The sequence below is a fragment of the Coffea eugenioides genome, chromosome 2 (assembly GCF_003713205.1).
Source record: "Coffea eugenioides isolate CCC68of chromosome 2, Ceug_1.0, whole genome shotgun sequence".
Lineage (NCBI taxonomy): Eukaryota > Viridiplantae > Streptophyta > Magnoliopsida > Gentianales > Rubiaceae > Coffea > Coffea eugenioides.
This window is the reverse complement of record NC_040036.1, coordinates 11,955,376-11,967,189: the sequence shown is the minus strand read 5'-3', so window position 1 is coordinate 11,967,189 and position 11,814 is coordinate 11,955,376. Positions and strand designations below refer to the sequence as shown.

At 36.7% G+C, this 11,814-nt stretch overlaps 2 protein-coding genes across 4 annotated transcripts; both read right to left on the bottom strand.

Annotated features, from left to right (window-relative positions):
• LOC113761720 (vesicle-associated protein 4-2) lies at positions 1 to 6,004 on the bottom strand. Of its 2 annotated transcripts, XM_027304826.1 has the most exons (8): positions 5,900 to 6,004; positions 3,249 to 3,610; positions 1,787 to 1,857; positions 1,506 to 1,587; positions 1,270 to 1,388; positions 688 to 765; positions 482 to 601; positions 1 to 348 (listed from the first exon to the last, which is right to left on the bottom strand). In XM_027304826.1, exons 2-8 carry the CDS (start codon positions 3,499 to 3,501, stop codon positions 289 to 291), a joined length of 783 nt encoding a protein of 260 aa, XP_027160627.1. In that variant the 5' UTR covers positions 3,502 to 3,610; positions 5,900 to 6,004; the 3' UTR covers positions 1 to 288. The 2 variants fall into 2 exon arrangements, with proteins under 2 accessions (XP_027160627.1, XP_027160626.1); XM_027304825.1 differs by lacking the exon at positions 5,900 to 6,004 and having other exon boundaries at positions 3,249 to 3,727.
• A 578-nt stretch (positions 6,005 to 6,582) lies between these two features.
• LOC113761930 lies at positions 6,583 to 7,786 on the bottom strand. Of its 2 annotated transcripts, XM_027305121.1 has the most exons (3): positions 7,371 to 7,786; positions 7,024 to 7,223; positions 6,583 to 6,911 (listed from the first exon to the last, which is right to left on the bottom strand). In XM_027305121.1, the coding sequence occupies exons 1-2, from the start codon at positions 7,671 to 7,673 to the stop codon at positions 7,047 to 7,049; spliced, it is 480 nt and encodes a 159-aa protein (XP_027160922.1). In that variant the 5' UTR covers positions 7,674 to 7,786; the 3' UTR covers positions 6,583 to 6,911; positions 7,024 to 7,046. The 2 variants fall into 2 exon arrangements, with proteins under 2 accessions (XP_027160922.1, XP_027160921.1); XM_027305120.1 differs by having other exon boundaries at positions 6,583 to 7,223; positions 7,371 to 7,785.
• Positions 7,787 to 11,814: the final 4,028 nt, after the last annotated feature.

Genomic DNA, 11,814 nt, shown 5'->3' with positions numbered 1-11,814 from the left:
TAGTCTCAATAATTGAAAACCATAAATTCATTCATAAAATTTGCAACTCATGCCTTAACCCAAGAGAATTTGATTCTCTGAGGTTTGGATTACATTCGGCTGGATAGGCATTTTCGGCCTTCTACAAAACAAACCACGCTATCCACAAGAACCAAATGTTGTAGCGCCTCAAGTTACAGGACTGCACACTAGCATTTTTTACATTTGACTGTCCACTGATATCTTCAAACCAGTCACGGCAAATACAGGATGCTTTAACATAGTAAAACCAGATACACACTTCATAATTTACAAAGAGTCTACCCCTTCAACTTGCTGTCGAGCAAGGTATCTTTCTCTTCGCTCTTTCTGAAAGTAAATGCAAGCAAGAAAGCAAAAGTGAGTATTTATTTCACTAAAAACACAGTTGGCAGTAAATATTATAGAAGATGCGCAAACAAAGGGTCATATGATTATAGAAGAATGTTAGAAGATTGCTCACCCATTCATCAATAACCAGTCCTTCACCTATAATCTTTGGACCTGTGTCTTCTGGAGGCTTCTTGCGAGCCTCAAGCGCAGCCTCTGCCTCTGCCAACTGGCGTTTCAGTTTTTCTAGTGCCTAGCAAAATTAACAGATTTATTAAGTACTTATTATCGTCTATGTCATTAGAGTTGTTAATAAGGTCGGAATTAATATTGGCTTACAGGACTTGGACGTTCTACATCTAGAAAAACGACCCGCAGTATCTGCTCCACAGCCACTTGATCCTTCTGCTCATCAAACTGAGCCCACAAACACGAAAAATGACAAGAATGTATAGGAAAAATCCCAAAATGAGGCTTTTTTCTGTTTCATAAAAACCAAGGAAAACATACCGGTTACCACATCTTGCTGGTTACTAATATAAATGTGAACGAGATATTGCATACATGCATGCGTAAAAAGCTGGGTAGTGATCCACAAGTCACTTTTATAGTGAATGAAGTAAGCTGACTGCCAATTTCTTTTTTTTTTTTCCTCAAAATATCAGAACCTAATTATGGCTAAGGCCTAGCATATTAAAGTTACCATTAGTGATTATGGATTTAGAAGTCGACACTCAAAAATAATCTAAAGTAGATAGTGGCTTCAAAGAACGTTTTTCAGTTCGCCCACCAAGATAACATATCTCAATTGAAATAAACAAAAGCGTGGTTAACTGAAAGTCGCTCCATTTTTTTCACTTATAGCCAAACAGCAAAGCAAAGATAAAGGATAAAAGGCATAGAAAGAACGAATGTCGATACCAGCTCAGGTACGTAATCCATGGGTTCCTTCACCTTTAGGCTCATGATTTTAAACTTCACCCTGTTCCTCTGATCAGTAGGTTTTTCATTGTTTTCAGGTTGCTCTACGAACTTGAATACTGGAAACACCCAAAATAAGAAAGACAAATTTGTCAGATTCACAAGCACACTTATCAAAAAGGAAAAAAGCAATGTAGATAGCAAGCACAAATTGGTTAACATAATGATCAGGTTACCTGTTGCTATAATGCTCTCACCAGGAGCTAAAATAGCTCCAGGAGGTCGCATGAAACAGCTTTTTGGTGCAGTTGTTTGGAACTACAGGAAAATAGACAAATTCCACTAATCAGATAAAAGAAGCAACAAAAACAAATGGTTATAGAGCTCTGATCTAGATAGTTCGAACCAAACAAAAAGGAAGAGGCTGTTAAGCAATGCATTTGTCTACCATTTATCAGCAGTCTTTAAGCATTTACATATTCTGAAAGATTGCATCAGAAGTACTCATGGTACATACCTTGAAGGCAACATGAGATTTGCTGGTGTTTTTAATCCTAATAGCACTTCGTACTTGTTTACCAGGTTCATCTGGGAAAAGGCAGAAACAAATAAAAGACGCCTATCACTCAATACACAAAGATCAATCAAGAAAGGTAAATATTCCAAGTTACCAAATACTACATAAAAATGTAGGCAAAGCAAAAATGAACCTCCAAAACAATCTAAAGAGATTATTCAATATCAGTATTGGGAAAAAGGACTGGAGAACTATTTGCAGCCAGGAGGTCAATGTTTATTTGACACCAAAATGAACATGTGGTATCACAATGTTTATTTACAAAATTGTTTGATCATTAACATGATTAGTTGTTGTATACAACAATTTACATGTAAGGCACAAAAAGCAGAATGCTAACTAGTTAAAAACTTGTGCTGAACTAATAATTAAAGACCGATTCTTGACATTTGTAACCCTGTCCCAACTGAAGACACGATGTCACGACTCTTCACCCAAATGCGCCAGTTCCAAACAGAAGGCACATTGTCACGAATCTTCGCCTTCTTGCTATTTTTAGCTAGCGACAAAATACGACACAATTAATAATTGCTGCCAAAACAATCAGTGGAACAAATTCTGTCCTTTTGCTAGAATATCAGCAAACACCATGAAGCGGGCGCAGAAATAAAGTAATGATTAGCAAAAGGTAAAAAATTTATTTCCATTAGATTAGTTAAGCAATAGTAACACAGGCAAGGCATTCAATAAAAATTTATAATTCTGCGCATTCTCTAATTTGACTGCATTTTAAGAGAGAGATCGGTTGACCCAGTGAAGTTTTCTTCCTAGGGAATCAAGAGGCTTATACACACCCCACCCCAACCTTACCAGAGCATAAACTCCATTCCATCATAGCCATCCAAAGAAAAGGAATAACGGCACACTGCACACACATGAAACACCAGAGACAACAGTAACAGGAAATCTCACAATCATATACTTGACATTGGCTTTTTAACAATAACTAAGCCGAAGCCTACCTTAAAAGGCTACAATTATTCTCAAGAGAATCATACTACTTCTTTAGAACCATATACTTCCTCATTTCTCCTCAAAAGCTAAATCTACGTGAAAAACTTACTTAAGCTTTTACCATCTCTAAACCTTTGTTTAATTCCTGTTTTGACGAAATCTACAACAATCATTAATTAGTGAACCAATTTAGCACTTCATATCGAATACAATTAACTGAAAATTCATATTCAGGGGGAAAAATTCCAACAGCAACAGCTAAAGCAAGCACTTAGACATATGGACATTTATATGCGAAAATTACCAAAAAAAAAAAATTACAGCTAATAACTTTCTTACCTATTTGCACTGATAAACAGTACAACTTAAACTTTTACCAAATAGGCAAAGTAGGAAAACGTAAAAGAAATAGTTGACTTGAAGTAGTACGAAAAGGCGAGTAATTTACATGGAAAATAGAGCTTATTGGAAGGATCGAGTTTCAGACGACGTCGTGTACGGAGAAGAGATCTGGCGACAGAGGAGACGGAGCTGGAACTGTTACTCGCATTTGCATTCGATCCATCGGCGCGTGTGTTGTACTGCTGCTGCTGACTTGCATATTGCGAAGACGAAGCAGAAGAATTGGAACTTCGAAAGGGAAGTTTAAACAGGCCCCAGACTTTTCCATCAGAAGCCGACTTGTTGTCGGCGATTGCCATAACTCGCCGGAGGTATAAGCAACAATTTAGCTTGTTTACCGGTGAGTATGAAGTGGAGGCGACGGCGCTTTGGCAATCAGTTCTCTAACGGGAAAGTTTTCGGGAGAATCTGTAGGTAATATAACAGGTTGGATTTGAAGCAGATAAGAAAGAAGAATAAAGATAGAATCTTAATGGACGGATGAGTCTACGTACGAGCTGCCTAAGTAGGTTAAATACTTAACATTTCTCATGGGGATACCAACACAAGCGCAGTAATTTATTGCTTAACAAGGAAATTGATAGCAACGCGAAATGGGAAGAAAAAAGAGATTTTCTCGTGGAAAATTGGACATTGCTGAATAAAGAAAATCGGATATTGCTGAGTCAAGATATATTCTTTAAAATTTTGAGTAAATTTTATATACACTGACAATCTATTTATAGGAGGAAATTTTGACATTGTTGAATCAAGAAAATTGTATATTTTTTAGTCAAGAAATTTTTTAAGATGTTTGAATAAACTTATATACACTAATAATTTATACACTATCACCTTCTATAATATATATATATAAATTAAATTTTAAATTTTAAATTTAAATTTTACATAATTGTTATCTATTCAATGCTGATAATGTACATATTGTTTGAACGATTCTTAAAGTTTTTTGAAAAGTGCAAATAAAACATTTTCCTTTTCTTAGGGAAGAATTTTTTTTTCTTCTTTACGGATGCAACTGCAATTAAGCATCATATGTACCCAATAAAAAAAAAAAAGAAAAGAGAGAGAGAGAGAGAGAGGAAGATGAAATAGAATTAGGTATTAGTGGGGCTAAGAATGAAAATTTCACGCGGTTTTATCAATCTCACTTGGACTTTCTCCCCTTTTTTGTCTAAAATTTATGCGATCAATGGGTACCAGTTTTCAAATTTTAATATTTTATAGCACTGGAATTTCGGTATAATGGAGAGAGTGGGTCACCAAATAAAATGACTCCGCGTATTGACTTGAGAATTTTGACCGAATCCTATTAAATTTTTGGGAAATTTGCCAAATTGGTCCCTAACATTTACCAAAAACACTTTTTTAGTCCTTAACATAAAAAATCAGCCAAAATGATCATTCACATTTAAATTATGAGCCAATTTGATCCTATTGCTCGTTTTTACTCATTTCTCCGGCTAAAAATAGCACCCCCCCTCACGTGGTCATATTTTTAGGGGCAAAACCGGAAAACACATTTCATTACCGGTCAAAAGAAGCCATCTTTCCTTCATCTAATCACCGCCGGAGTTTGAATTAGGTACATAGGAGGAGGCTCGGTTCCCCCAACCCCAACTCCAACTCCAACTCCAACCCCAGCTGGAAAAGGCCCTTGTCTTTCCTGCCAATACGGCGCCGGAGTTGTCACCGGCGCAACCTGCTCCGCCTGAGGAGCCTGGGGTGGAGGTTTTTGCTGGTAAAACTCATCGACTTTCCTCCTGTACATATCTTGATCATGGCCTGAAATTTGCATCTTCTGCAACTCATGCATCTGCCGTTGAATCTCCGCCGCCGGAGGAACCACGGGCTCGCCTATCACCTGCCGAACCATAACCGTAGGGGCCACCGGCGGAGGATCCTGCAACTTCGCCGGCGTGGGATGACCCTTTTCCAAACCAAACAAAAAATCAGGGCTCCTCGCCGGCTCCTCCACCCCAGAAACCGCCACAGACTGCGGAGAAGAGCCCTCCAAATTCTGATTAATCTGCGCAGCATTCAACGCGTCAACAAACCACTGCCTCTCAGCCTTGGAATCATCCGACTCAAAACTACTCACGGACGGCGGTGGGTTGGCATTCAACAGAAATATAAACAGCCTCAGCCTCGTCGGCTTAGCTGAAGACCGATGAAGACGGTCATATTCAATGAAATGTGTTTTCCGGTTTTGCCCCTAAAAATATGACCACGTGAGGGGGGGTGCTATTTTTAGCCGGAGAAATGAGCAAAAACGAGCAATAGGACCAAATTGGCTCATAATTTAAATGTGAAGGATCATTTTGGCTGATTTTTTATGTTAAGGACTAAAAAAGTGTTTTTGGTAAATGTTAGGGACCAATTTGGCAAATTTCCCTAAATTTTTTTTATGTGGTCAGTGGAATCTACTATTCAAATAATAATGTCGATTTAGACATATGATTCTATAAAGGGAGGATTAGAGTTTGGTTTGCAAAAGATGATTTTACAAACAAGATCTAATTGAGATGAGGTAAATTTACACGTCGTAATAGTAATATTAACCCATTTGCAATTTCAGTTCAAATTCGAGATGTTTGAATGAATCCCACGGGTATAATTATCCTTAATTTAATTAATTTCTTCATGCATATAAAATTTGGTTACCTATTTAAAAATTTTTAAAAAAAACTTCCATACCTCGCAAGTTGCATTATTCTATTAGCTTGTTGGACTGCATTTGTTGGGAGCATCTGCTCCATCGTCTTCAAATCCTGCGGCCGCCTCCTTCCCTTCTGGCTCTATGGCGACTTCAAACTTTGATTCATTGATCCTGAATATTGATCCAGTCTAAAACCTCAAATTTTCAGTCTCAAATACTGGTTAACATGCACCATTTATCATACGGATGGACAAACCCATGTCTAGTAACTTCTCTTCTTGTTTTTAGTCATTTTTTTCGAGTTAATTATGATTAAAAAACAACAACCGTACAAACTATTAAAGTACTGAGAATAATTTTAACTTGGAACTAAAACACGAAACCAGTAAATTGAAACTATTTGAAAATTCAAAGGACTACAACTGTAATTCTCTTGTTGCTGTTGAACCAGTCTTCTATTTTAACACAAAAAATGTCCTCTGGGCTCTGGCTGCTGAAGGTAGACTTCAATACTTCTCTTGTTATTCTCGTGTGAGAATTGGAGATTTTTCTTTATTGTGGTTTGGTTTGGGATGTTGTTCTTAGTGGACATAGAACTGCATTGGTTTAATTATCACCTCTCGGAGCAAGTGACTTTGATGAAAATTACATGCTCTTTGGTGCAATACTTCTCACAAACATTTTTGGGGGGAAAATTAAAAATAAAATAAAATAAAAAATGGCAATCCAAGAAAGAATCCCATACCGAAGCTGTCCAGTGGACCAAAAACTACAAAAGCTATCAGTTGTGCAAGAAAATAAATGAATCTGCCAACTTAAACAGGTACTACCATTGATAATTAATATAACCAGATAGACGAATATCATCCCTTACCCCATTACACTTTTACGTGGACATGCAATTGGAGAACAAACAAAAAGCGACTCATGTATAGGATTAGGATTAAAACAGATCGTTGAGTACTTTTGAGCTGTCAGAATAGGAGCCTCCCCTAATTAATTGTCATCAACAGCTCAACGCATTAATATCCTCCTTTAGTCAATAATCACCTGCAGAAGTTGTTCAAGATTTATTTATGTCATTTCTTGGAGGAGCAATCAGTGAATATCAACTCAAATCATGAGAAAATTTTGGAATGACACATCTGTTTTTGGCAGGAACCTAGGAGTAGACGTGAATAAGGCTTAAAATTGGAAATCTGGACCATCATCATCATCCCATTGCAGGACCGCAGACTCCAAATTCTGCTCCCTCTTTAGCTTATCTTTTAAAAACCAATCACAAACTCTCCCCGCATTCAGCTCCTCAATCGCACACCCTTCCTGCTCTGCTATCACTTTTAGCAGATTCAGTGACGATACCTGCACCATTTCATTTGTAAACTAAATAAATTACTGCTAAAACTTAAACACTTAGAGCTCAGATTAAATCGCATGGGCACCCCTTTTTTTTTTTTTTTTTTTTGCTTTTTAACTTTTTGCGTAATTGTACCAAGAGAAGAAGCATACCGTTAATCGACATAGAAAACGCTCATGAGGGCTGAGGCCGGATACTTCCACTAAACCCGCTTCTTCTAGAGACAAGAAGCTACGCCTTGCAGTCTTTTTCTCTCCGCCGCTACTACTAGGACTGCATGCTTTTACTAATAGTTCTCTTCTCGAATAAGCAGCAGTGTTATAAGCGTAATTCGCTTGCCCTTTTTTGATGCTAGCTTTTGGAAGCTTGAAATGATTGGAAATACATGGTCTTTTACAAGGATATTTGAGTGCAGAATTCATTTTGGAGATGTTTGGACGAAGAGATATATGCATATGGGTTGAATGTAATTTTCCTGGCGCCCGGCTAAAGAATGGCAGAGGGGTCGAAGCTCAAAACTGAAGGGGTTTATCGAAGTGCTTTTATCGAGTTTGTGTTTGTGTGGCTGAAATGGAATCGAACATTTGCATCATTTCATGTTTATCATCATCTTTTTATTTATTTATTAGTTTTATTGGTACGAATGTTCATCATCTCTAGTCATTACACAAGTACGGCATTTTCATTTCTATCCTGAACAAAAGACCAAAGTATCACATTTATTTTAGATTAATTTTCTGTATATACTGACTATATATATATATTATTATTACTATTGGATGTATTATATTAATTAATTTTAATTTTAATTAGATATATATCATACATTTATATTATATATATATTGATAGCATATACCAAATTAGTGTTTTTTTTTTAGAAATTTAGGAGAAAAGTTGCAACATGGCCATGAAATTATGACATGTCCGATTTGCACAAACCATAGCAGGAAAACATTGGGGGACGGTCCAAGCACACAGAAACTGACTCCAACTTTATTACAAGTTTTGGTTATATGTTGGTTATGTACAGGAGCAAGCAACAATTTTAACGTTACTTGCTGTTTCATATTACGCTCTACTCCAGCAAAACAAAAACATGAAAAAAAAAGAAAAAAAAAACAAATAAATTCTAGAAGAAGAGAAATATGGTTAATTAGGACCCCAACAGCTTAAGAACATGACCGTCCGAAGAGATTCTTCAGCTTGTTTCAGCTTGTCAGTCTTGGCAGCAACCTTGTTAATAGTTGAAGAATCAAGAGCACTTGCAGAGACCTTGCTTGAGTAGTGCCTTGATGATGAACCACAAGTGGAATCCTTCAAAGTCTTGACAGCAGAATCGTACTTTGATGCCTGCTCTTTCATCCCCTGCACCGCCCTCATTCCTGCCTGGTACACCACCCTACTCAAAATATGAGCAAAACTCACCAAACTTCTCACAATTAATGGTTGTGCATGGAAGGGAATTTGACGACTCCTTTTGTTTCAGCCGTATTGAAGGGTTTATATATTGAGATGAGATGAATTCATATGGGATATGTGAAAGGCTGATTTATGTGATTTGATGGATTCTTGGAAACTGGTGTCCACTGAAGGAGGTTTATAGTCAAGCAACCGGCTCTGTGAGATGGGCAAACCGGGGGCTGCTGAGTCAGGCTTGAGCCTTGTATTTATCTTGGGCGGAGTTTCCTAGAGTAATCTGCACGCCCCAGCTGGTTGTTAATGTTTAGAAATATCTTTAATAGCAAGATAAATGATCTAGTCGTTTAATGAAAGTAGCATGATACCTATTTCGGTTTTAGTTTTTACTTTGTCAATACACCTTGCGGAATAGATCTTTTGGGGCGTAAGCGTAACATGAAGGTTATGGAGAACATATTCCAGCAACAGAAAACTCGACAAGCAAACACCGGGGTCTTGATGGGAAACAACCTCTTATTTTTAATAGTAACGAGATGTTAATAGAAAGCGTATTTGACATTTCCATGTCACACACACTTGGAAGGAGATTTGTTTCGAAACTTATCCACATGGATGGCAATTAATCAATGATTTGTCCAGGAAGTGGGCTCCTCAAGCATATCCGGATTTGATTTGATTGGTTCAAAGGATATCCATGTCGACACAAGATTGCTGGAAAAAGTTCAGCACCCGCTACCGGATATACCCCGCCCCGTGTAATAATCTGTCAATCACAAAGCACAAAGAGAGGTCAAGTAATTTGATTTTCATTTCTTACCAAAAGGGAACGGAGCATTTGCAAATTGATGATTTTTTTCCCGATATTGTAATTTTGATGCCAAATATTTGGAGCATGAGCACTCTTAGTTCTTAAAGTTTGAAAGAATGTAAATGAAGTTCCAAATGTTTTAATATCTAAATACATTTAGTATTATTGACTTATTTTTATCAATTGCTATCGAAATCTAATTACATGTTGTTATCGCACTAACTACTTTTCTTAAAATAATTAGGAAAGTTGAAAAAAAATTGTTGACCTTAATTTATAGTAAAAGAGGACTAATTACTCGCATAATAATGATGTGAATAATAAATCTTTAGCCCAAAAATGTAAAAATTCAGTCGATGAAAAACAAATTAGGTTAAAACTAGTCACTTACATGACTAGCATATGAGTAATTAGTCAATTTTTATTACAGATCATGACCAGCATTTTTTTATATTGATTTTTTAAAAATTTAGTTGCTGGCACATGATTAGATTCTTGTAGTAATTGATAAAAATCAATCATTAGGACTAAATGTGCCTAAAAATCGAAACATTTTGAATTACATTTGCTTTTATCCAAACTTTAGAAATTAAAAATGATCATATGCCAAATATTTGGTATCAAAACTGTAATTTCCTTTTTCACAACTAAGGCTAAATCTGTTGTAATGGATCTAGCCCACTTTGATGGTGTGTTTTTTTTTTAAGAGTTTGTATTAAATTTTATTGTAATTTATTATAGAAATTATAGATAAACTTCTATGTATTTAAGGATTTGGAGAAAACGTTTCTTTTTTTCCTTTTTCCCTTTTATTTTTTCTTTCTTTTTTTCTCCTTTATTTCCTCTCTTCTTATTCCTCCTTGCACCACCATTTCTCTTCCTCCTCACTCCTCTTTTTTTTTTTTACTTTCTCACCTCTCAACCTCCTCCTCCTCTCTCTTCCCTTCTCCTCATCTCCTCCTTTCCCTTTTTTCCCTCTCCTTTCCCTTTCCTCCTGTCCCCCTCCCCTGTCCCTTCTGAAAAAAAAAAGAGAAGAAGAGATGAGAGGAGAGGAAAAGAGAGGGACGAAGAATGAGAGGGAGGAAAAAAACAACGGGGAAAAGGTGGCGATGACGGCAACAATGGTTGTTCGTTAAGGGGAGTACAGAGGTGGGTTGAAGTGGAAATTATTAGAGAAGTTGGTGGTAGAAAAGGGAAATGAGTGTGTTTTTATATGACTTGAATGGTGTTTTTATAAGTTTTTCTCTTTTTTAACCTTCCACCTCTTTCCATGCTAGTCTCACCCCTAATTACAAGAGCTAAAATTAGAATCTTGAACTTAATAGTAGAGAGAACCTTAAAAGTCCTCCCTTGACCATTGGACCAAGCCAATAATTTGTTTTTACAAGATATTGTAGCAAAAATTGGAGAAAAACTTTGGTTGGATTGCACTTTTGTTTTTTCAAAAACTACTTTTGTTTGTAAAATTTACAGTAACAACTCAAAAAACACACACAATCTAAAATACAACTACAAAAATTAAAAAATAAAAATAAAAAACCTATCACATTTTTTCTTCCACTCACTACCACCCCTCGCCTCCTCTTTTCTTCGCGAACACCTCCGCCACCGCTTCTCCTCCCTCTCTTTCCTCAATCCTTCTCCTCTTTCTTCCTCTTCCTCCTCTTCCCTTAATTCCCTTTCCCCCAACAAATTTGAGATGGAGGGGGAGGGAGCGACTCTAGGGAGAGGGAGAAGGAGATGGGGTATGACTAGAGGAGAGGGGGAAGGGAAGGAGAGGAAGAAGAAAAAGGAAGGGAAGAGAGTAAGAGGAAAATGGAGGAGGAAAAAAGAAGGGAGAGAAAAAGGGGAGGGAAGAAGGAGAATGGTGGTGGTGATCATTGATAGTAGTGGTGGGTGATGTTATTTTTATTTTTTAAAAAATATTCCAAAAATTTTAATTTTAAAAGTATCATAATATACATTTCTAAAAAAACATCAAAAATATCTAATCATCTACTGTAAAAGTTTTTTACATACATAAATGCAAATTTTTTTAGAAATGCACTCAAAAACACCTAAGCAATACGGATCTTTTGTCTAAAATGGAAAAAACAAGGGTACAAAACACACCCCTGGTTTAAACTGTACACCGATCCAAACCATTGAATTACTCGAATGCAAAAGCCAAAAAAAGCTTTAGGTGGCGTTTGGTTCGCACATCGGTATTGGATTCGGATTCGGAATCGGATATCTTGGGTTTGGAATGAGGTCATTCATTCCAATACATTTGTTTGGTTCAAGTACCTGGAATGTGTATCATTATTATAGTTGATGTTTGGTTCGTCAACTCTTTCGGAATGGAATATAATAAATATATTATAAACC